Below are 26,077 nucleotides of genomic sequence, written 5' to 3' on the forward strand. Positions count from 1 at the left end.
TTTTTTTAGCTTTTAAAATATCGAGCTTTAAATTCGAGACTTTTCAACTTATTATTATGAGATTTATATATCATTATTAATTTATTATAATAAAAAAAGAGAAATATCTCCTAATAAATAATATATAAATTATAATTTTATTAATAATATATAGGATAGTGATATTGGCACTTCTTAAAAAAATTTAAAAAAATTTTATCACTCATTTTTAATATTTTTATTATTTAAATAAATTATTATATTTATTTTATTTTTTGAAAATTTTTAAAATATTCCATGTATTAATCTCGTATAAGGAAATAATTTTATTTATGTTGTGTTAAATCTTGATTCTTGCGAGAAGGAATGAGAAAAACAATTTAACAAGACATTAAAAAAATTAAAAATGGAAAAAATGAAATGAAAAGAAAACATTTAAAAATTATTGTTGCCAGAGAAATCTAATGTTCATAACAAATAAAAGGATGTCTAATATAAATTTATCCTATATGAAGATAAATCTTATAATTGTTAAATTAAATATTTATATTAAAATATATATAAAATTAATTAATATATATATTTAATTTATAATCATTAAGTTTATTCTCAAAAAAATAATTAAATTGCAAATTAATTTATTAATTTCATGTCTTTTCTAAAAATAAGACTAATTTTAATATTTTTTTATTTTGATTTTCAAGACAAAATATACTCTACTATAAAGTAGAGTGATTGATTTAATTTTTAATTATTAATAAAAAATTAATTTTATTATTTATACATTTTAAATAATTTTTTGCATTTTATTTTTACTAAATGTTTATGTCCTTTTTTTAATTAAATTTGATTAATAATATAAAATTAATTAAAATTTTAATTTGATTTGATTAATCCAACAGCTCCTAATCATCTAACGAAGCATTATAAAACGCCACAATATCTTCTATCATAGAAAGCATTACGACACCTCCATTTTTGCCTCTGTAAATCCAGAGGAACCAGCTTTAACAGAAACCATGCCATATTATACCAGAAACAAAGACGACATTAATTGTTTCAATGATTATAATCCGAGACCATATATAGGTGGATATGACATGGCCTTGACGTACGGACGTCCCATTTCAGCATCTGAGGAGACCTGCTACCCAAGGAGCTCCTCCGCCGATGAGATCGACTATGATTATCCCGACTTCACCTGGTACGTTGAGCCATCCGCCTACAACGATGATCATCTGCAGGAGGAGTACACTAGCTATGCTCGTCCCAAGCCCCGACCTGCTCCTAACAGTCTTGGAAGTTGCCCTATTCTAGGGGTATATCTCTTATTTATAATTTTTTAAGGGCTATAATTGTAGTTTTCTAAAAATTAATATTTTCCACAACTCTTATCAAATTTTGATAGGGTGGCCTTCAAGTGTTTTAAAATTTTTTAAGAGTTAATTAGTAATTTTATAGAAAAAATTTCCAAAATCTTTACTAAAAGAATTATAAGTTGTGTTTTATTTTTTTTTTAATTTTAATTTTAATTTAATAATATAAATTATTTAATTTCTAATATGAGGAAAAAATATATTAGAAAAAGACTAAACATGAAGCGTGTACTTATGAAAGAGAGAATATAAATTTAACATTACTTTGTCTTGTAGTTTTCTGACCATGTGTGAAATTGACAGGGAAACGATGAAGAGAAGAAACATCACCACTGCCACCTACGACCACGAGAAGCACTGTGATGACGAGTAATAGGGATTCATGCCATTATTTGCTACTAAATAAAGGATTGAGGCATGTTTCCTTTCGTGTAAGAGCTCTTTGTGAACTTGTGTGTTTCCTGCAGTGCAATGGATCATCTGTTACTAGTATTCATAACACCAGTAGCTAGTATCTATTAGGCATGTTTCGTCTTTAATGGTGGTTCCGTTGTGCAATCTATGTGAACATTGTCTACTATAAGTTAATATAAACAAAAAGTTTAGTGCTCATAAATTTAAAATTCCTTCTAAGGATTATGGACTTCTTCTCTATCATATCTGCAGCATTTTCCACATAAATCTATTTCAATATATAAATGATGAAATATAACTAATTAAACGTAGAAAACAATAAAATATATAAAACCCATGTATTTATATATTGAATTTATAATGGACCACGTCTAGATCAATTTTTTTCCAATAAACTTAAATATCACCATTTTTTTTCTTTTTTTTATATTTTGAATTTATGACAGACTAAGTCTAGATCAATTTTTTCCCAATGAACTTAAATATCACCATTTTTTTTTTCCTTCCAGCATTTTTGTTAAAAGCTTAAAGATACATAATATGAACCAACTCTCGTCGGCTTAGGCTTAGCCTAGTGGCCAAGACATTGCTCACCTTGAGCAATGCCTCAGGTTCGACCCCCCTCCCCAAACAAAATGTATATCTGACAAAAAAAAAAAAAAAAAAAAAAAACCAACTCTCCAGACAGATGACCAAGTCCTATCCCATGGCCAATCCCTTTCGATAAGCGAAGGCTTGAAATGAACTGAAAAAGGGTAGATTCAACAATGGCAAAACTTAAGGCCTAGAGAGGATGACGAGCATGGAGCCATAAAAGCCTACAAATCGAAGTAAAAGACTTGAGGCTTCAGCAAGAGATTTCAGATTTATTCTTGATCGTGTGAAAACAAGATAACTTCTTTTGCAGGATAATAGCAGATTGCTATTGCAGCAGGAGCAGAAAACTACGAAATCATCTACTTTTGGTGCTTGGGACATTTGCAACTGTTGCTGAGTTTCGCATAGCTACAATTCTTGAGACATAAAAATGTCTTCAGTCCAGAATTGAAGTATACACATAAATGACTATTGATATACTTCCATAAGATTATCCAAGCCAAGAAAAGCACCTGCAATTTTATAGCTTATTACAGATTACAACATTTACCAACTAGTAACACAAACTGCTGCAGGAGGCATTATTCAGTCTCTTACTTACTGTTTGATAACTCTTTGTTTCACAAAAAGAGAAGATGTATATGAGGCAGGATATAGAATACTGCACCAAAAATATGAAAGCTGTTAGACAGAATGCACATCTTCTTGATCAAACTCATCTCCATTATGTAAGTGTGGCTGAAGAGTTTGAAGCTGAGTTATCAGCTGTTACAGCACCATTACTTTCATCATCCTGGTTCTCGAAGAGAAATGAAAAAGACAGTGGATTGTAGGTGGAGCTTGCTTTTTGAAGGCCTCTTACGGCTTTCATTGCAGCAAGGGTACTGCGGTATATATCCATGTTGTCATCCCCAAGAGCTCGTGATGACTCAAATGAGATATTTGCTGGGTTATTCAGAGGTGGATTTGGCTGTCTTTCTGCAACGTTGGTAGATTCAATGACTTCTGCATGCAATGGAAATAGGAGCTCAAGATTCGCCTCACATTCATGGACTAGCCTTGTTAGAGATTCTGTTGTAAAAAAAGGCTGATGAAGGGCAAGTTGGGTAAAAGGCAGACGCAACAATCCTCCAGTTCGTTTATCATACTTCTTCAAAATCTTAACTAGCCCTATCATAGCAGAAAAAGAATATGATTTCAGGAAGAGGAAAGGAACCATATTCACTGGCTCTTGTTAGGAGGAGCATGACATTACTCATATAACCACTTTACCTTAAGGTTTAGCTAGTAGCTAAAATTTTTGAGAAGCACCATCTCTCCATGAAAATGAGAAAGCCCTTAACCACACAAGTTAGATGTAGAAGGAAAATAAAACTAATTAGCTAGAATACCTGCAAAATTTAGGGAGCTATAATTTTTAAGAAGCACCATCTCCCCATGAATAGTGACCAAATCTTTACGAATGTCCATCATTTCTTCACTGAATTCACTCTCTGATGTAAAAACTCCATTCTTGCTGCTCTGTTCCTTAAGACACTCAATTCTTTCCTTTAGTTCCTGATACAAATGCAAACATAAATAAATAAAAAAAATTGAGGCAATTAGCATTACAATTTACAATTAGCAAAAAAGCAAACAAGAATGCAAGAAATTGCGGTTTGATCAATAGACATTAGGGGCAGAGGTTATGAAAGAATTCGATGTGAAAAAAAGAGAATACAGGTTGTTTTACAAGCCTCACAATCCTAATCCCAATTACATATGATCTGACCAGAACACTCAATATGCAACTAAGGGCTAACCTCATTTTGACTGTGAACATAACTTTTATACTAGAGTTAGAGCAAACAATATAACAAAACTGTTCTATACAACTAAGATTCAAGATGCCATTAATATAAACCTGCTAAACTGATTGTGAAGGTGACATAACAGAGTATTGCTCAGTGGCCATTTAAAGCTCAACAATTTTCTAGCCAAGCAATTAATCAGAGTACAGCAAACATTTCAACCTTCATATGCAGCAGATTAGTGAGAGGTGCATGTATATTCATGTACTTTGTCCTAAAAATAAATTCTTTTTACGGAATAAATCCCGCCCTTTCAAAATCATCAATGACAAGAAAATGGCCTCCTATTTTGAAACCCAAATGTAGCTGAGTGATAAACCTAAACTTCAACTAGCTCAGCCAGAGGTCCAGGATATTTGATAAAGGATATATTCCTTTGCTTGGAGACCTATTGCCATCATCAAAATATATAGAGAACTTTGAGAATGCATGTTATTGCTACAGTAGGTAAAGGCTAACTTAAAAAAGGCCATGCCTGCTGTGCGAATTAGAGTCATTGGATTCAGTTGACCGTTATACGTGTCAGTAGTATGCCCTAGAGCATATTATTTAGTATGTATCTTGTACATATTTTATTAATAAAAGGCATTTCCACTTTTTCGTTTACATAATATATTTATGTGTAATAGAAAAGGTCCATTAATATTTTGTTAGAAATTCTATTCTTAAGTTGTTAAGAATGTGAGTGAAAGTATTTCTAGTACAAAGTATCATAAATAGGTTCACAATCGATGATACTTCATAATAAGGACATGACTTATCCAGAAAGATTGTATTCATGTTTGTTACCAAGTTATTTATATGAGATATAAATAAGATGAAATGGTGAGTCTCATGCCATATAGCAAACATGATAGGCAATTATAAATGATAAGTATGTCGAACCAGTGACACTTATGACAAGCACATGGAGTTTACTCTTGTCAATGTTTTGTCATAAATCATATCAGTGCATATAATCTTTAGACCTGAGATAGCACAGTTATCTTGTATATAGGTAGTTTGAGTTTGATACTACTTTCATACTTGTACTATGTATGGTATATGGGCATGTGTTGGCTCCTACTAGTTATATATGGAGGTAGGTGTTGATCAAGATGGAATCTATTCCTCTAAGTAAATAGAGATAAAATCCTATGTTCATTTAATTGTTCTTGATGTTTAAAGTTCCTGGCCAGGACAGATAGATTTATTCAGAAAAGAAAAAAGTTTCTGATGAGAAAATCTTTTTAATCAAGAACTGGAATTAAAAGAGAACATAATATTCATAGCAAATGGAGTTTGACATAAACCATGACTCCAGCTTGAGTTGAGATTTTGTAACAGAGAGATTCTAGTGCATGGTAACATATGATTATAGGTTCATTTAAGGTAAACCTTATTACTAATTGGGTGTCCATGGCATGCTATGCTAGGTGTTAACCATGGTCTATGAGGTGCATAAAATGATTTAAAGAAATCATTTATGGTAAGAAAGAGTTCTGATGATATTAAGAGTTGATATCATGTCTCATTACCAATTAGTGATGAGCCTAGTAAGTCACACACATACATAAGTTATCACCTATTTAAATATGATTTAATTAATTAATTAAAGAGTTTAATTGATTAATTAAATAGGTTTGATTTGCAATTAGTTTGCAAAGTCCCTAGCATGACTTGAAACAAAATTTAGATTATTGAATGTATAGTATAAGTTAAATTTATATTTAAAGTGTTTAAATATGAATTTAATTAATGAGAAATTAATTAATAGGGATTAATTAATTAATTTATATTTGATATAAATTAATTAGAAGAAGAAAAATAATTATTTTGGGTTGATAACTCAAAATTAAGACATAGGGGCATTTTGATCATTTCACAGTATGACACGTGGCACCATGAGATGGTGACACATGGGATTACACATAAACTTGCCAAATGTTTTTTAATCATGTAAAATGATTAAAATCAAGATTAAATATAGGTTTGACACTTGGCACAATGTGATTGGGTCACTTAAACCTAGAGCTAATCAAAATGTGACATATGGCAAGGGTTTAATGTGTTAACCTAGCTATATAGGTATTGTTATGAAAAAGAAAAATGCAACCATCAGCCACTCCTCCTTTGTCACGCTATTTTGAGACTCTCCATCTCTTCTTCTTCATCTCTCATCAATTCAAAGAGATTAGCCATCAATCTCTTGAATTAAAAATACTAGAAATCGTTTCTAGTGTCCTGTTTACATCTTTAATCTCTTAAAAGGCAGAACTTGATTTTCTAAATAATAGAAAAAGCTTTAGAAGCTATTAAAGGGCTGCCATAGGTGTTCTTAGTGTGGACAAGTTAGAGGGACAACATCTGGTGTCCTGAAGACGAATCTCAAAGGCACAGACATGCTGCAGTGCATCAAGAGGTTAGTGTGTTTTTTCTTGATTTAATCTAGGGATCTAAAATTAATCTGATTAATTTTAAAATCTTAAATTGCAAATACATATCCAAAAACATATTAAAAGAGTTTTAATATGTTGTTTATCATCGAAATCAAATAGATAAAAATAAATCTTGCATGATGCATGTGACCCTAGATGAAAATTTTTGAATTCAATAGTATAAACTTATGTTTTTCAGGCTTCCGTTCCTTCAATACGAAGGTATATCAAGTATAATAAAGTTGGCATCTTCACAGGAGTTTAAGCAAGATGGCCAAGGCTTGACCAGGTTGGAGGGAGGTAATCTCAAAGACACACTCATAAAGATAAAAATTTCGTCTTGAGAATAACAAGTCTGAAAAATCCATAATTCCCGACTGCTACATCTATTGGTGTATCTTTGAATCACAGGCAGATCTTTTCTTGCTTAATATACCATGTCTTTCCTCTGCCTTTTTCACACTTTCTCAAAGCAAATTCAAGTTACAACACTTCTCATATCTGGTGTGGTCATTCCCCAAATGCACATGGCAAATAGTCTCTTCAACTGCAATTCTCATAAGCCAATATATTTTAAATTAAACTAGCCTTGCATTTTTAATAACATTCTCATTCCAGCCTCATGATCAATTTCTTAAGTGATTGTCCGACAATATGAACATTGAGCATTTACGACAATTGTTGGCCTCAAAACTATGCTTTACTATATTTCTCTGATTCATCAGGTTCCCAAGACCCCCAGAGCACTTGAAAAGCATTCTTATTTTCGTTTATCCTTTTCTAATTCTATGGGCAAACCATCTTCAGTTTCCAATCTTATGGGTAAAACAACTTACCAAATTTAGAACTAGAGACGAGGTTCCTCGGCATACCACTTGCCTTACAATTCTTTATTCCTTCACTTCTTACCTTAGTTAGTGTAAACTAAGGATTCCATAAAGTGAAATTAACATCCAAGATTTTATCCATGATTTACCCCTTATCAATAAGCTGGGATTTTTCTCGATTTATATTCGTGAATACCTCTTCTACGTAAATCATGAAAGAATATCATGACAAGTCACCAGTCCTTCAAAATCAGAGCATTATATTTAAGTCAAACACACATACACAGAGCATATAAATGTAAGTAAATATATAGGCATAACAATAAGAAAGTAGTGATTGCGAGAAAAGAACCTGAAAACGGATAATGAACTCTTCCTCTTTATCAACAAAAAAATCATTGAACTTGTCAAGCTCTTCATTCAAAATTCTAATGAACCATTCTTGGAGGAGCACCAAGGAACTGTCTGTAGCACTCTCAGGATGATGATGATGAACAGAAGCAGGGGCATCAACAGGTGGAGATGCTGAAGAGGCAACAACATTGGGGAGAGGCGAAAACTGTTGGAGTAGAAAAGTGGGGCGAAGGGTGAGAGAGACATCAGAAGTTGCAGGGAACTGCTTGAGGAGTTTCTTGAGGGGCTTGTAGCAGAGAAACTTGTCCCTCCACTCCGGCAGGGTTTCCTCCAGGTGGGTCTTGAAATCCTTCCCAAACTTCATGGCTTATGCTTGGCTTTTTCTTTGTTGATTATGTCCATGCGCTGCAAGTGGTTTGGTGTTTTTTGTCTGCATATTCTACTTCCATAGATCCATTTCCATAGTTCCATTTCCATATATACACAATTTCTTTAAAGAAAAAGTCCAAAAAGTTAAGATGGTATTTTGGAATCTAAGAAAGTGGGCATGGATAGGCACTAATTCAGAAGCAGGCCTTATTATTCTATTTGGGCATACATCAGTATCATTGTTGGATTTGATTGGATAGGCATCTCCCTTCCCTTTTTTTTTTTTTACATTTTTTAAGTTATTTATAATTTATTCCTAGGTGTATGCAGATGACGATCTTTTTGAACATTTGCAAATTTCAGCAAGTGGAAAGTCAATTCAAAAGCAGTATTACAACTGTGTTTGCATTGAGTATTGTTTGTTTTAAAAGACTCTTATTCTCTCTGACCTAGAAGCCCTCACCTCTCTCTACTAGGTTGTGTACAATTCTTTGAAAAATTGAATCGAATTCGAGAATCGTACTGAATTAATAAGAATTATGTTAAATTAAATTTATTTTAATATTTTAATTTAATTTTAATTATTTATTAAAAATTAAATCAGAATCGTACTTAAATTATACCAAACTAAATTTATATATATGATTTTTTATTTATTTTTTTAAGATATATTATATATTTTCGATATAATTATATATATTTATATATGTATATATAATCATAAATTAAATATAACTTAATATTACATTTTATTTTTTTATATTTTCTTAATAATTTTAATTATAAATACATTAAATTACTTTATCATTCTTAATTATAAATAAACTATTATCTTATATTAATATATATATATATTAATTATTAATTATATTTGTATCTTATAGTTAAATATTAAATGATTAATAAATAATTAAAATATATATTATATGATATACTATTATATTATATAATATATTTAATCATAAATTACATATGCACCTTATAATTAAATATTATATAATTTAGGTATAGCTAAATGATATATTATATGATATATTCTGTATTAATAACTCAATTTAAAACTTAAAGGCTAATTTAAGTATGACTTTTTAAGGAAATAATTACATAAAATTATTTTAAGAATCGAGAACCAAACTGGAATCATACCGAACAGAACCGAGACTGAAGAACCGAGAACTGTATCGAACTGAAGTCGAAATAATGAAAAACCGAACCAGAACCATATTAAAATTTCAAAATTCTGATTCGATTTCGATTTCTAGGTAAATCCCCGACTGAACTGGAACCGAACACCCTTACCCTCTACAACCCTTCTAAGCCTTTGTTTATGTATATGGAAATGGGAGAGAAAGAAAAATAAATGATGGAAAATAAAGTGAGTTTATCACTTTTCTTTATTTGGGAATAAAACCAAAATAATGAGAGAAAGAAAAATAATATTTATTTAACACTTATTATTTTCTCTCTAATTTGGAGAGAAAATAAACTAATGAAGAGAAAAAAATGTACTTAATTGAAGAAAATTACCCATATACTCTTGTTTGCTCATTTTATCTTTTTAAATAATTTATAAAATTGAGAGTAAAATAATAAATTAAAAAAAATACTATTTCCTTTTCTTTATTAGCTCTTCCCAAACAAAAAGAAATAAACTTTATTTTCTTCCTCCTTATTATTTTCTTCCCTTCCTAAACAAGAAGAGAAAGGATAAAGAATAGAAAATAAAAAATATTTTTCATTCTTTATTTTCCTTCCTCCTCATTTTGTATCCAAACATAGCATAAATCAAATTAAAGTCCTCGGGGAGGCTTGGCCTTTTGGCCGACCCTCCCCCTCCGCTTCTTCTTTTCTTGAGTTTTAGTTGTTTTAGTTTTGTTTTTTTCTCTTGTATTTGCTTATCTAGTCCCCAAATTTGGAGTTGCAGTATCCCTCTTTGGATGGCTTTCGATAGGTCTCTTTGTAGCCATCTAATCTATCTTGGGGTTGATTTTGTCTGCAGATCCTAGACTTATAATGATGAAGAAAGATGGAAGATTTACCTATAATTTAGTTTGTGGTGGTGGTTTAGGGTATATCCATGTTGGCTGGCAACTCAAGGGTCGATAGGTATCCATTAAGTTTGGTCACTGATTCCTGGGTATATGAGATTGTAACGACGGAGCTCTACCATGCCTTTCCTAGTTCTACCAACACCATGGTTCCTAGCTCCTCTTTTCGGTTATAATTTGCCGCCTAGCTCACCTGTGATCTTGGGATTACTGAGTTTGTATGGGAAGCTCTTGTGGGTTCGAGTTGGCTACTTTTCTTGCTATCCGTTGTCCTTTATGTTTACATTTTCTCTTGGCACCCAATCAACTTTCTAATGGTGGTGATCTTTTCGGGTCTCAAACCAAGTTTAGTTGCTAGGGTTTCCAGTTAAGGGGCTCCAACTTCGTTTTTTATTATAGGTTTCAGTTAGGCTTATTTATTCCTATTAAAAAAATACACATTTTAAATAAAATAATTTAAATTTAACAAGTGAATTTTAATGTTGATAGTGTATATATTTCCTTTAATTAGATGGGTTTATTGAATAATTGTATATTTTAATTTACTTTATCATAAATTTAAAAATATAATTATTAAAATATATAATTTCATATTTGTACTACCTTGATTAGGGATACAATTATATATTAAAAATTTGTTATTAAATTATAAAATTTATATTAAAAATTCAAATATATATTAAATTTTAAATGTCTTTGTTTAGACTAAAAAAAAAAAAAGAAAATTTATCAAGTTCAAGGAAAGATTTATAAATTCAAATTGTATTAGAATTATGGTGAAAAATATTTTAAGTGAGAAAAGTAAGAATTTTTTAGTTTTATCTTTTTCGGAGTATTTTATTAAAAGTGGGCTTAAAGCTTAATTAAGTGAGAGGTTTCAATAGAGAGCACTTTACAGTAGGCCTGGAGGCCTAAAATAATTAGAAGTCCATGGTCTAAAAAAAAGTCTAGCTAACAAACCACCCCAGCCCGTACAAGTAGAGCCCAAGGTGGATTACACTCAAACTGGCAAACCCAAAAAAGAATAGGTACCAGTCCTCTCACTCAAAGCACCCGCACGTTCGCCAGATGTTCATTATTAACAGTATGTTTACGAAAACGATGGCAACGAATCTAAGCACCACATAACAACCAGTGAAACTCAAGACCATGACATAGTTAACAAAGACCAGCCCATGGGAGAAGAAAAGAAGGAGAAGAGGGAGAGCCCTGATAGTGTCTCACTCTCTTGTAACCGAAGGGGACCACCATAATCCATGGAAGGACGGCCAACACTTCTACCCTCAGGTTCCCTCTTCCCTAAAAACTACAGCGTGAAGCACAAACTCTTGGTCACAACCAACTCTAACTGCAGAATACCATGAAAACTTCATGTTGACTTCAAACCTAGGAAAGAAATAACGGTACTCTTCAGCATCCAACTCACGCTTTCCGAGCCAACCACCAAATTACACCCCATGAGCCACTACCATCTAGCTTGACTGTTACCCATGCTATACCATAACAAAGAAAAACCTCTGCTACTCGAAAAGTTTGCAAGAGTACCACAAACCAAAAATACACATACAACCAAAGAAAAGGCTACTTAAGTCTTTCAAGATCCCTCTCCGTTACAAGCCCTAACATGTAAAAACCAAAAACCCATATCTACAAACTATCAAAAATTGAGGGAGGAAAGACCCACTATTGGGCGGAGGAGGAAGAGAAGGCTCCCTCTACCCTTGAGGGGCAAAGGAAGCCATGGAGGCGAAAAGGAAACAAGGGACTAAGCCCTAAGGTGAAAGACAAAAACAAAGAGCCCCTCGTAGACGAGGCCGCTTCTGTGGGGAGCAATTGAATTTTTTTTCTTAGGAACAATTGAATTTTTCAAGTTCGTCGTCCCAACTTTTGCTTATGCCTTCATAAATTGCATTCTCCATTTTAAGAGTATTCTAAACAAGCTAAATTTAATGTGGGTTTTTTCTTATTTGGCCTTGGACTGGACTATGCTGGGCTGCGTTGTTAAAATCCTTTCATGTATTTTCCATATTGCTATGTATTGGGGGAAAAACAATAGCTAAATTTAATGGAGTACAGGATTTGGGTCTATACTTCAACTGCGTTTAAAGTTCTAAACCATTTGAAGAGACCAGCTAAATTTTGCCGCGTTTTATAATTTTTTCAATTTAAAAAAAAAATCCTGCAACTCAGGCAATTACGAATTGGAAATTTTTGTTTCTCCCACGGAAGATTATGTGCAGATGGTTTAGAAATTTAAACGTTATATTTTTTTCGGCAAGAACTCTTTCTCTTCCTATTTACAAAAAACAACTACCCATCCTCCTAGTGCTTCTTAGCATCAAATAAACGAGCTCTGTCACTTCACAACTTTCAACTCTTTTTGAATGATTATAAACACACCACAAGCAAATCCAAGGTGGCCCAGCCATAAAATCCAAACAATTATGAGCAAGTCTTCTACCAATTCTATCCATTGCCAACCCAAATTAGTTCAAAAGCTAATCACTGTTGAAGATTCATCGAGTCCTTGTCAATTTCCCATATCGATCTCTCTTCAAAACCTCCAATCTTTCAGAACTTAGAAGAGAAAAATCACAAAGCCCAAAGAAAACATTGAAAACAAACAAGGTTCTATGTTGTTCATCAATCATTACTAGTTAAAGTAATGATCTGTCCACCAAACTGAAACAGAAATTTTGGTGATTAAACGTCAATTGAACCACCAGATAACCGAAATTGACCCCAAAAAAAAATAAAAAATAAAAAACAAGAAGTGGATAGATGATGCGCCTCATATAGTCTCCAAGCATAGAGTATTCATCCTTCAGATCTCCAAAACACCAACTTTGAAGCTGAACTGCACCAAGTTGTCCCTATGCACCACCCTATATGGTCTCCAGGGCTTGAAGTATATCAGCCTTCAAATCATCAAAGTCTTCAACTCCAAAGCTAAACCGAACCAAGTTATCTTTAATCCCATACTTTTCCCTCTCCGATTGGGCAAGATCCCTGCAGCAAAATGCAGATGATGAAAAATAATTGGCTAGAAAACACCATCAAGGTTACATGCCATCTCTGGCACAAATACTTCAAACACTCACCAGACTGTACATGTCACACTTCCAAGTGTACACAAATACTAGCTAACATCACAGTTCTGCAACACTCCATTTTTTTATTCACGTGTTGCTTCTTTCATCTCAACATGCAGCACTATAAATGTAATAACTTGTACGATAACTTGATTGGGGCTATACAACAGAATCTAATAAATCATAATTTCTTAAAGAGTACAAAAGCTCAATGTTATAACTGTTGTTGCATTTAAAAAACATTATACAAGATGAATATACAAGTAAATCTACGTTCAATTGTTACAACACATTGTGGCCAACATTTTTAAGGTTTTAAGACGGTAGCACATTTGCAACTTCTTATGCATGTTGTCCATGATTCTTATGATTAGCTAGTTTGAACACAAATTTGCCCCTTTAAAATTGCAAGCAATAGACCCTTATGAGGAGTCCACTTGGACTAAAGACAGATACACAGAGACCAGAGTGGGTAAAATCATAATTGAAGACAGCATTTAAGTATGGAGTAGAGGTAAAACTACATACCAATAAGACATTATAGCTGGCTGATCCACAATGCTTTCACAGCCACCAAAAGATGGGGCAATATATGGGATTTTCAATGAGTCCACAAATTTTACGGTGGTCATCAAGTCTCCATCAATCTGCTCCATAAACAGATACGAGCTTCAATATTTTACGCGAAATAAGTAAAGATACAACACAGCACACTGAAGTCGAAAATTCTCACCTCAAAACTCACCACACCACCAAAGCCAGTCATTTGCCGTTTGGCAATGTGATGTTCAGGATGACTAGGCAAGCCTGGATAATAAACACGCTTCACCTGCAAATATCATTATTAGAATTTTAAGTTTAAGGACAAAATAACTTAATGTCACAAAGAAGCCTATGATTTATCCCAAAAAAATCATGTGGTCTGAAATATGTTCAAATTCCAACTGCCAACCATCATGGGATACGAGAACAGTAATCAAGCAAGTTTGTTGCAGAAAGCAAGCAGTCGGCATTACTACAGAGATGAACAATTTACTTCACAATTTCTATTAGCTTGCCTGACAGAACAAGTCTAGTTTTACGTTTCAAAGGTAAAGTCAAGCTTCATATAATCTATAAAACAGTCTCACTGCATTAGAAAAGCAGAAAATTAGTGAAAATATGCACTTCATTGCTACCATTCTTAACAGTTTTAACATTGATCATCCCCACACTCATTGGAAACAACAAATGCCAACAATTTCTTTATCAAGTGAAAATTTACAGAATATTACACACCTTAGGATGAGCCTCTAAAAGTTCGGCCATCCTCAGTGCTGTTGAATTCTGTTGCTGTACACGAAGATGTAATGTCTTCATGCCTCGGATGATCAGATAAGCAGCATTCTGTTATTGGAGGAAAAAAAGTAAGTATAACTACATGCTATTTTCAGTAAGAGAATTGAGTGCAAAACTCAAATTTTATGCCGGCAATCATGCAAATATCTTGCTAAAAACACCAACATAGATATCATTCTAGAGCTAACACTGAACGTCCAAACTCCAAACAACGATATATCAATTTAAAAGCCCTGAAACTCGATAACGACATCGATAGCAATTGCTAATGCAAGGATATAGAGAAATTTGGAGAATACTTATAATCCAGAAGCTCAATTAATCAAGAAAACTCACCGGGTTGAGAGTACCACCCAAAATATGATGCAAATTACGAATTTCTGAAACTAACTTTGTGGAACCACTTATGCATCCTGCAAGCACCTGGAATAGGTACTTGGGTTAAATGAACTTTGTTGAACCACTAACTTGTGGAAAAATCTTTCAACCAAAAAAAAAAATCTCAAACTCACATCATTATGGCCACCAATGAACTTTGTTGCAGAGTGCAGAATAAGATCAGCTCCAAGAGTGAGGGCCTTCTGATTAAGAGGGGTTGCAAAGGTACCATCTATGCAAACTAATGCTCCGTTTCTGTGGCAGAGCTCTGACACCAACTCAATGTCAACACATCTGAATAATGGATTGGTAGGTGACTCAGTAAAGAAAAGAGAAACCTGCATGGAATTACAATCAGTCAATGCAGGAAAATGTGTCATTAACTTTTAGAAGCGCACTAAACTACTGACATTGTTCTTTTCAAGTGCAGATTCAAGAGCTTCCATATCTGCAGGGTCAATCACAGTGGCCTGCATAATCAATAATGATCAAAATCATAAACAGGAATTTAAAATAAATCCATAATGCCAAATATTAAGAGAAGAAAGGTGCTCTGCCAAGAGCACACAGATTTTGATTCCAGATTTTAAGAATAAGGCAAGAAATTTACTTGAAATGCATAGAAGATGAATCATTGCATCTACATATTAATAGCTTAACTGCTTAAGATAGAGCCACAAATGCAGTAAAAAAAATTTCAACATTTGAGCATATTTCCTTTTTTTCCTCCCCATTATAGACATTATTCAGAAGAAAATAAGAAAAACATTACTCAAAAAATAACAGAAAAAGACAGGGAAAAAGCTACTAAATGTATCTCTTCACCCTTAGCAAGTCAAAACCAATGCTAGACATCATTAAAAATACTATAGTTATTTGATCAAAACATTCAGGATTCACACAACTTCTTAAAAAAATAAAGGCAACTAACACAATCATTTCCATTGCACAGGAATCAAAGATATAAAAGAACATGTCTGCAATCAGAGGATGCAAGCATTAGCAAGTGAAAGAATAAAAGGAGAGGAACCAATACAGTGATCCCCATTTTAGGAAGAATGGTCTCTATGAATATCCTTGTCTTTCTATAGCAATCTGTGGTTGTCACAAGATGCCCACCAGCTGGAACCAATGCCATCAGCATGACTGTACTAGCACACATCCCAGATGCCATAATCAAAGTTGATTCAGCCCCCTCAAGCGCACTGATTTAAAGAGAAAAGCAGCATGCTTTTATTAATTATTGAACCATAAAGGTAGGGAAGATCATGTTCACGCTAGAGTTAAGACAAACCTTATCTTCTCTTCAGCAACCACTGTTGTTGGATTTCCATAGCGACCATATTCAAAACTAGCACGGCGTTTCTCCTGCAACAAGGATCACATATATATAAAACGATGCATTGGTATAGTTATTTTAAATCTTGAAGACAGGAGTGAAGAAGCCTACTCCTCCAAAGAATACATAAAATGTGCTTAATATCAGATAAATGATTGTGACGATTCAGGAAGCAATGGAATGTTAAACTTGTTCAGTAATCGCTGCTATAAAATGAATACAAACCTTGAAATCAATAAGCTCAGAAGTTTTCTTAAAGAAGTAAGCAGAAGTATTAACCACCGGGGTCGTAATTGCATCTGTAACTATACCGCGACCTAATCTTTCACCTGCATTGACCCAACCACAAAATACATCTCAATTATAAATGAGATCTAATTATGAATTCAGGTTCTTATTAACTAAATCACAAATAGAAAAGGACAAAGAATCCTAACATCATACCAAAGAAAAATGATAATTTATTAAGGCAACAAACAAAAAATATTGAATTGATGAGATGAATCTAGAATATACCAACTTAATTGGGCATTAAATAATCAGAAAAAAATATATAAAAAGAAATGGCAAAGAAAATGAGATTTGAACGTTTACCAGCATGAATTGCGAGGCTCCCATCGGAGCTCAAAAACGATGAGTATGTCAAATCGTTAGTTAAATCCTCCAACTGTACAAGTTCATTCTCTTCAGGCCCCTCAACCACCGCCACTTCATCGCCGTCAATCAACTCGACCGGCTCGGCAGCGGGGATGGTGGCTGCGGCAGCAGCGGTTGCATTAGCCGCCGCCGAGGGAATACCAGTGGCGGAATTGTTGGACCACGAAGCCGCAACAACTTGCGCGACGCCGATGTTGCTGCAGTTCCTTCGGGCCTTGGTGCTGAGCTGGCGCATGAAGTTGGGAGGGAACTTCAAGATCAGAGATTGCATTCCGCCGCCGAGAAATGACGCCGTTCCATGACGAACCGAATTGACTCGGCAAGAAAACCGGCCGTGACTCGGCTGGTCCGTGCCGGACGGATCGGAGCGGCACCCGAAGGAAGGAGAGAAAGCGGCGGCTGCGGCGGAGTAGTTGGGACACGGACACGATGACACGGCCATTTGCGAGACTTGGACACCTAACTCTTTGAAATGCGAAGGGTTGTGGTTGGTTTGGCTCCACGAGGATTGAAGTGCTATATTAAGCGCCTGGTTTTGTCCATTTTCGGTTTTTTTCATTTCTCATAATTTATTTAAAGATTCACGTTTTGATTATGAAAAATATTAAAATTTAATTGTACGTATACTTAATAATTTTTCTAATTTTATTAGGGTGCCTTTACGGAGAGCTATATATATATATTAATTTTATAAAAATTTTGATATAAATATTTATTTTAATAATTATTTATATGAATTCGTTTTATATTATATTAGATGCATCTATTTTAAGAAAGTAGACATGAATTTGCAAACTTAGTGGAAACAAAATAGTAGCTGCTATGCTATGGGTAAAATTCAAGGTTTGGCCTAAAAGGGATTAGATCTCTAATTCTTGAGATTTGATAGTGAATATGTTAGAATTCATAGTTAGCTTTTGTACATTTGATTTATTGAAAATTTCTATTTCACTTTTTGCTTTGATGAGAAATTGAAATTGAAATTAGATTTATTGGATTATATTTTAAAGTGGATAAGAGAAGGAAAAATATATGAATTATTAGCGAAACAGTGTACATATAGAGAGAGAGAAGTTAGGGAAAATTTATATAAGATTTAATTAGGTTATTAAATTATTATTAATTTTTGAAAAAATTATCTTTTAATTAAAATTAAAAGAATTTTAACGTTGTTATTTAAAAATTAAAATTTTAAAATGTCAGTGAGAAAAGTTGGCTAAATAAATTATTACTCTTAAATCAATGACCTTAACAACCATAAGTTTTTTTTTTTTTTAATGGCCATGAGTTATTTTTTGTTTATAATAATAATAATTTTAAAATAATAAAAATAAAATAATATTAAAATAAATTAAAATATATTAAATATATAAAAAGAAAAGAGAAAACTTTTAAGTATTAATTTTTCTTAAAAGTAAATATTTATATTAATTTTATTGCAATTAATGTTTTCAAATTAAAATTTAGGAAAAATAATAATGTGTGATAATTATATTTACTAATTATATATTACCACTGGTTAGAAATATATGAAAAGATTTTAATGTTGATTTTTAGTTATCATTTGGAGCAGATATTTTAAAAGAAATTAAACTTTTGACTGTGATAATAATTAGAGAGTCATGATAATATTCGTTTAATTTTAAAATTATATAGCTTATATGGATAAATTATTAGCAATTAAATATTAAATTTAATTATAGTAAATGTATTTAAAAATATTTTATTGAACAATTTTGATTTTCTTTGAAGTAAATATGAGTCTTGATTTTATTGTTATTGACATTTTTAATTTAGAAAATCTCATAATGAATGATAATTATATTTAATAATTAATAATTTTATATTATTTATACTTGGAAGATCAAATTATTTAAAAATTATATTTAGAAAAATAAATTATATAATAATTATATATTATAATTATTTAAAAAATATAAAAAAACTCTATCATCAATAAATTTAATTAAAAATTATTACTGAGTATAAATGTAATAAATTTAAAATCTTATATCCTCTTGAATTTATTTTATAAATGTCACGACCCAACCTATGGGCCGGACCGGCACTAGGACCTGGGCCAGCCTAAAGCCCCCGAGGCCCGTAGTAAGCCTAACTGTTCATTGACCCAACTCTAAGGCCCATTTGGGCCCAAATTCAAGAAAACAAACGGACAGAGTCCGGCCATAAAATGGACTTTCCAACAGGGAGTTTTCGAATCACCCGACCTGTAAACACATTATATATTCAATTAGGGAGCTCAGCTCACCCTCCACATACTCGTCAACATAAAAATAAATGGGAGCTCAGCTCCCTCATCCAATCCATCAAACATGCATAGCATATTAAGTTTACAGGTCCCAAAATAATAATTTAGTTTACAGACCCAAATCAAATAAACATTTCTAACACATGCGGAAATTCTAAGATTTAACCAGTTTATACAAACATTAGTAATTGACACGCGAGGGAGAAAGCAGGTTAACCTCAAAAAATATCCTCCTGTGGCCTGTAAAAATTTTTGAACAGGAGTGAGCGTTCGACTCAGAGAGTAAAATATCAATTTTAACCATAATCTCTATAACTATCTAGTACTAATGCAACCTGTGGAGTGAAATGCAACATAAACAACATTTTCACATCATAACATCAAAAAGGTAATTTGGAGCACTCACGCACCCTGTAGCATCAATCATAACATATGGGAGCTGATCCCCTATACAGCTCTCTTAAATCCAACCTGGTGCCAGCGAAGAACTCAGCTCGGACTTCCACTTAATAACCAAATCGAGGGTCCCAAATAAGAACTCAAGCCGTGACTACCCTCGAAGGATCGGGTCCCAAGAACTCAAGCCGTAACTACCCGTCCTATCCATAGTCCATACCACATCACACGCACGCCAACGCACGCACACTGCTCCAAATTACCGCAACAACATTCATGGCACTTTAACAGTTATGAATGCAACATAAATCGTGCCTAGAGTTTAACTACATAAATATATGCATATAAGTGATGCATGGGCATGCGAACATATAATAATATCGAAATTACAATTAAAATTAATATTTTACTCACGCACTTGACGACAATCACCGTGGGCGGGCGGAGGAAGAAGGTCATTCCGCTCACGACAATTATATTACAATTATTTAATACAATCTGACACAATACAAACAAAGAAAAAGACCAGTACATCCTAAGTCGTGTCGAAAATCCGGCAGAGTCTCCCCTATACCTAGGACCTACCCAACCTGCAAAAGGGCTCAAAACACACTTCTATATCCACAATCCATATATCTACAACTCAATCACATCACACAGCCCTCCCGCCCATCAAATCAATCATTCATCACAATATGTAAAATTTCAATTTAGTCCTTATAATTGATCATTTTTGCAAAACCGCTCAAATAAGCTCTAAAAATTATAAAACTCGCCCATGGTCCTTAGAAATATTACTAAGCTATTGCAAAAAGAATCGTAATTTTCTAAGCTACCACGAATATTTTATGGATTTTTAATCCTATTTAAGCACTAGAAAATTACGAAAAAGCAAGGTTCGGGTTTACCTTTGCCGATTCCGACTTCGGGAACGTGCTCGGGATGCCTGACAATGGTAGGGTAGCCAAAACCTCGATCCAATTCGAAGACTTTTCCGGTAGCTGGTCTGTCTGGCCGGAAATTCACAGATCCGGACAACTGTCGAATTTCCGAGAATTGAGGATACGTACACGAAGCCCAATAATAATATATAAAAAATCAGGGGTGTTACATTCTTCCCCCCTTACAGAAAATTCGTCCTCGAATTTTACACAAGGCAGAGTAAAGTACATGATTACACATTGAACAGATAAGGGTACTTGCTACGCATGTCCCGTTTTGACTCCCAGGTGCACTCTTCCACTGACTGGCTCCTCCACAAAACCTTAACCATAGGGATCTGTTTTGATATTAGCTGTCTCACTTGGTAGTCCACTATGGCTACAGGTTGCTACTCAAATGTCAAGTTCTCCTTTAGTTCTATTACATCCGACTGTAGTACATGAGAAGGATCGGGAATGTATTTCCTGAGCATAGAGATGTGAAACACGGGATGAACGTGAGAAAGGTTGGGTGGTAGCTCCAACCGGTAGGCAAATCGCTCCAACTCTATCAAGAACCTCAAAAGGTCCAATATACCGAGGTGCCAACTTGCCCTTCTTTCCAAATCTCATGACTCCTTCATTGGAGAAATCTTCAGAATACATAGTCGCCATTGCAAACTCCACATCCTCCGTCTGGGTCCGCATAACTCTTCTCGCCATCTTAAAGTCGCTGCTGCTCGATTAAAGGAACTATCTCTGAAGTGTACTGCACTAGGTCTACATCATGCACCTTCGCTTCTCCCATTTCCGTCCAACACAGAGGAGACCTATACTTTCTTCCATATAGTGCCTCATAGGGTGCCATCCCTATGCTGGAGTGGTAACTGTTGTTGTAGGCAAACTCCACCAAAGCTAGCTGCTCATCCCATTGACCTCCAAAATCCAAGACACTCATGCGAAGCATGTCTTCCAAGATTTGGATTGTCCTTCGCATCGTCCGTCTGCGAGGGTGGAAAGCCGTACTAAAGTTCAATCAGGTGCCAAGTGCCTCCTGCAACTTTCTCCAAAACCGAAGTGAATCAGGGCCCTCTGTCAGATATTATGGAAGCCGGAACTCCATGCAATCTGACTATTTCTCGAATGTAGAGCCGGGCATACTGTGCCACAGATTATGTAGTCTTTACAGGTAAGAAGTGAGCTGATTTGGTCAAGCGGTCTACAATTACCCATATCGAATCATATCCTCGCGTGGTACGAGGCAACCCAGTCACAAAATCCATAGTAATCATTTCCCACTTCCATTATGGGATAGGGAGCTCTTGCAGCTTCCCTGACGGTCTCTGGTGTTCAAACTTCACCTTCTGACAAGTCAAGCACTTGGACACAAAGTCTGCTATGTCTCTTTTCATGCCATTCCACCAATAACTATCTTTCACATCATGGTACATCTTGGTGGAACCTGGGTGGACACTGTACAGTGTATAGTGTGCCTCTCGCATGATTTCGTTCCTGAGGTTGTCCACATCGGGCACACATATCCTAGAACCTTGCACTAGGGCGCCATCATTGGCAAATCCAAACTCACCACCTTCACCTTGCTGTACTCTTTCTATAATCTTCATCAATTGTTGGTCTCTCGTGGCCGGGAAACTCTAACTCTGTCCCTCAAGTCCGGCCTCACCAAAAGTGAGCCAACAATACCCTCATCTGAAAGATCTAGGATTAAACCTTGATCCATCAACTCATGTACCTCCTGAATCAATGGTCTCTTCTCTACTGAAATGTGCGCCAAACTGCCAGAAGATTTTCTGCTCAAGGCATCTGCCACAACATTGGCTTTTCCAGGGTGGTACTGGATGGTGCAATCATAGTCTTTCAGAAGCTCCATCCATCTCCTCTGTCTCAAGTTTAAATCCCTCTGTTGGAAGATGTACTTCAAGCTCTTGTGGTCGGTGTATATCTCGCACACTTCACCATACAGATAGTGTCTCCAGATCTTTAGTGCAAAGATTACAGCCGCCATTTCCAAATCATGGGTGGGGTAGTTCTGCTCATGCCTCTTCAGCTGCCTTGAAGCATAAGCCACTACTTTTCCATTCCGCATCAAAACACACCCTAGGCCAACTCTGAAGGCGTCACAGTACACGGTGTATCCTTCACCGCTCATAGGTAGTGTTAACACGAGCGATGGTTAGACACTCCTTATCCTCATCATTATAACTGACTCTATCGAGCTCTCTTCCTGTCCTTTGGATCTTATCCACTTCCCTTTTCCTATTTTTGGTATTGTTGGTATCTTTTCAACCTGCTGTACTTATTCCTTAATTTTAGTCCTATCTCATCCTTACACCTTTTCCTTCAAAGATGTCTATCCCATCATCAACTTTAACTTTCTTTTTATTTCTTAGTCTTATCTTGATTACTAGTTTCATTACTTCGAGAATTCTAACCCTATGATTTACTCCTATCAGCACATTCTTCACCTTATGTAACACTTATAATTACCCATAGAGAATTTTTTTTTGTACCCCCTTTTTTCCAACTTAACTATCAGAACATTATCATTCCCTACCAGCCTTAGTAGGAAATTGCTTATCCTGGATGAATATGAGCCCCATAAACTATAAGTTCCATCTGAACTAACACGGCTGTAGGAAATATGTGTCATGCCTTAATTCCAAACAAGATACTTCACATGTTCATTCTCCTTAATATAATCATATATACTGCCCATAGCTTTCTAAACTTCAACCTCAAATTACCCATCAGCAACAATTTCATCTATTGAAACTCATCCATAAATAGTACTTCATCTAGCTCATAGTTTAAAACAGTTGCAAGCCTTAATAGCTAACTCAATTTAGCTCCTGTCATTACTCTGATCGTCCTTTCATACTTAACACTAGGTATGCACTTACTGTCATTCTCATATCAGGAAATTGTATATGAATTGGTGCCTATCAAAATCTCAAATAACTAGGTCTCTTTGCCTCAGTCTCTGCTCCTTATATAACGCTCTGGAATCAAAAACACGAGCTAAACTTGAAAAGAAAGAAAAATATCCTCTATATTCAACTACGCCCGATTGTCCATATAATAATGTTTAACCTATGTTTCTTAGTTTTTCTCTTCAAATTTCATCATCTCCTAGCACAATTGTGCTCTACCTATAAGGTATCATCTGCATGAACCCTTTACTATACCATCGTCCTTCCTGACATAATATTTTATAATTTATTAACTTTACTTATACTCGACCTATGATTCATATCTATCATCGTTTATATTGTGCCCTTAACCCTTGTTGAATCCTGAAAGATTTCTCTCGCTAATAGATTCTTCAAACACTAATTCCACCCTTATCTATGGTCATTAATTTGATCCTTAAACTTTCTAGTGATTTATTATCATCCATACTTGTCACTTTTTATTCTACCCCTCATCGCTGTTCACATTATTGCGTCATCGCAAAGTGATTCTGTTGATCACACTAAAAATGTTTGCCTGACATTCATAACGAACCTCTAACTACCTTCTCACTATCTCAAAAGTCTAACCTAAAACCTATGTGTCATTATCTATCATTCTTTTCCTCTCATCATACCTATTTGATCCCTTAGACTGACTTTTATTCAACTTACTCTTACTAACTTCTCTTTCTCTACCTATTTAGGTAGTCCGCAATACCATCGCACACCTTCTAACATTTACTCATTATTATTGTATTCCATACCTCCATCACTTTTCTCACTAATGTGGTCCCATTTTGGGTTTTCAATCCTTGTCATTCTCCTTGCCAAGAATAACACTTAGCCTATCCTATATCTTAACTTTGTTCCTTTTATTATGCGCTCTTTAGGTTGTCCTTTCATTTATTTCCTTTGTCTTACCCAAAATAGAACTTGACTATTCTATCCATGGTTCCATTCTTCTTCCTAACATTATAGCTGTACTAGCTAACTATATCTTTCAGTCTCTATCGCGTTATCATATGTCTGTGCTACTCAGATTTGGTCCTTTGACCACTCTAGCTAGTACTTCCACTAGCATTTAGATTATATTGCATCTGCAATCAATTGTCCAAACTTTCATTCTGCACTTTCTTTATCCATTGGCCTTCTGTGATTTATCTTCGCTAATTTATTACTCTTAACACTATTATAATTAGATTATACTATTGTTTTGAATAATTTGAAATTAGAAAGGAAATCAAAAAATTACAGTCATACTTTTATTGTATGATCTCTATTCTTATCCTTTAGCTTACATAATACCCTTACCACCTCGAGAACTGATTCTGTAGTAATTTTATTTATTTGTTATTATTATTATTATCCATGTTTACTCAATTAGCCAAAACTTAAGGTTCCGGGCACCCAAACCCGTCATCCAATTCAAAGGATTTACATCCATCGTGATCTGATTATATATGATTCCTATAATAGAACTTCCATCCTCCGCAGATACCCGAGCCAACTTCTCTCTACCACACTCTACAGTCCCATCTGGGGCACTATTTTGTTGGTCATCATTATTAGTAATAACTTTCGATCCCTTCTGAAAGATAGGACTATACCCTAACTTGCTGCAACAAAGATACTACATTTACCACCTTGCCCAAAACCATGTCAAATTAATGACTCTCCTATCATATTATAGCTCTGTGAATCATCAATTCATAGTTCCAACTTTCCCTAGGTAGTAGGGTTGTACTTTATTTCATACTGATACACACAAGGTATACTATTCTCACTAAGTTCTAACCAAATGTTTGTCATACTGCAAAAACCATCCAAAATTCCATACTGAATACTAGATAATCTCACTCTATAGGTGTCACCTTTACTTTGCAACTAATCCGAAACCTCTGGTCTGATGGCAATTCTTATTGTAACTCTAGCTCATGCTAGGGTAACTGAGTCACTGACTCTAGTTATCACCCCACTGTGACCTCTCAATATTCTAACTCTAGACCCCTAACTAGGAGTTCCCAACTCCTCTGCAGATATAGAACTCTGTTATGGTATTACTGTACCAAAACAGAGACTGCCTGCAAACATCCTCATCATAAGCACTACAGGAAAGTACGCAGCTCTACACAATAATCTCATGTCGGTACTATAATCTGCAGCTTACAGAGCAGACATCGAGAACATTGTATAGTTACTACGATACGTCCTGACAGACTAGGTCTCCTAATTTCTTATCTCTCCTGAATCTTCTATTATCACAAACTTATTATGACTGGGTCATCTACTGATGACTGCCCGTAGTGGTATCCTCATCCTTATCTAGGGCAACTGTACTTTTAAGACTCACTTTTTATGTACTCGTGCCTTACACGAAATGGGCACACCATTTAAACCCATACTGACAAAAATATAACATTTCTTGGAGTACGTATCCTCATGATAGACCTCACATGTCTACTAACTCTATTTCACATTTCTGTGT

General features: G+C 34.4%; 3 protein-coding genes across 3 annotated transcripts; 1 reads left to right on the plus strand and 2 right to left on the minus strand.

The window, feature by feature from the left end:
- Window positions 1–870: 870 nt before the first annotated feature.
- Window positions 871–1,998, plus strand: LOC110663824 (uncharacterized protein At5g39570). Its single transcript, XM_021823248.2, has 2 exons — window positions 871–1,298; window positions 1,659–1,998. Exons 1-2 carry the CDS (start codon window positions 999–1,001, stop codon window positions 1,716–1,718), a joined length of 360 nt encoding a protein of 119 aa, XP_021678940.2. The 5' UTR covers window positions 871–998; the 3' UTR covers window positions 1,719–1,998.
- An 858-nt stretch (window positions 1,999–2,856) lies between these two features.
- LOC110663831 (SPX domain-containing protein 4) lies at window positions 2,857–8,353 on the minus strand. Its single transcript, XM_021823261.2, has 3 exons — window positions 7,813–8,353; window positions 3,758–3,923; window positions 2,857–3,536 (listed from the first exon to the last, which is right to left on the minus strand). Exons 1-3 carry the CDS (start codon window positions 8,176–8,178, stop codon window positions 3,091–3,093), a joined length of 978 nt encoding a protein of 325 aa, XP_021678953.2. The 5' UTR covers window positions 8,179–8,353; the 3' UTR covers window positions 2,857–3,090.
- A 4,364-nt stretch (window positions 8,354–12,717) lies between these two features.
- Window positions 12,718–17,571, minus strand: LOC110663835 (cystathionine gamma-synthase 1, chloroplastic). The gene is made up of 11 exons (XM_021823276.2): window positions 16,973–17,571; window positions 16,604–16,707; window positions 16,334–16,407; window positions 16,076–16,244; window positions 15,450–15,509; window positions 15,174–15,377; window positions 14,998–15,084; window positions 14,602–14,709; window positions 14,057–14,152; window positions 13,852–13,970; window positions 12,718–13,240 (listed from the first exon to the last, which is right to left on the minus strand). Exons 1-11 carry the CDS (start codon window positions 17,475–17,477, stop codon window positions 13,117–13,119), a joined length of 1,650 nt encoding a protein of 549 aa, XP_021678968.2. The 5' UTR covers window positions 17,478–17,571; the 3' UTR covers window positions 12,718–13,116.
- Window positions 17,572–26,077: the final 8,506 nt, after the last annotated feature.

The sequence above is a fragment of the Hevea brasiliensis genome, chromosome 9, assembly GCF_030052815.1.
Source record: "Hevea brasiliensis isolate MT/VB/25A 57/8 chromosome 9, ASM3005281v1, whole genome shotgun sequence".
NCBI classification, from domain to species: domain Eukaryota; kingdom Viridiplantae; phylum Streptophyta; class Magnoliopsida; order Malpighiales; family Euphorbiaceae; genus Hevea; species Hevea brasiliensis.

What these genes read in the sequence shown, in the direction of transcription:
- LOC110663831 (XM_021823261.2), bottom strand. Translation starts at nt 8,178, where the DNA reads ATGAAGTTTGGGAAGGATTTCAAGACCCACCTGGAGGAAACCCTGCCG. An exon ending in AGTTCATTATCCGTTTTCAG is followed by an intron (nt 3,924 to 7,812) that starts GTTCTTTTCTCG and finishes CATTTGTATCAG; the next exon opens with GAACTAAAGGAAAGAATTGA. An exon ending in TAGCTCCCTAAATTTTGCAG is followed by an intron (nt 3,537 to 3,757) that starts GTATTCTAGCTA and finishes CTGCTATGATAG; the next exon opens with GGCTAGTTAAGATTTTGAAG.
- LOC110663824 (XM_021823248.2), top strand. Translation starts at nt 999, where the DNA reads ATGCCATATTATACCAGAAACAAAGACGACATTAATTGTTTCAATGAT. An exon ending in GAAGTTGCCCTATTCTAGGG is followed by an intron (nt 1,299 to 1,658) that starts GTATATCTCTTA and finishes TGAAATTGACAG; the next exon opens with GGAAACGATGAAGAGAAGAA.
- LOC110663835 (XM_021823276.2), bottom strand. Translation starts at nt 17,477, where the DNA reads ATGGCCGTGTCATCGTGTCCGTGTCCCAACTACTCCGCCGCAGCCGCC. An exon ending in TCATTGGTGGCCATAATGAT is followed by an intron (nt 15,085 to 15,173) that starts GTGAGTTTGAGA and finishes TACCTATTCCAG; the next exon opens with GTGCTTGCAGGATGCATAAG. An exon ending in TGGGTGGTACTCTCAACCCG is followed by an intron (nt 14,710 to 14,997) that starts GTGAGTTTTCTT and finishes CTCCAATAACAG; the next exon opens with AATGCTGCTTATCTGATCAT.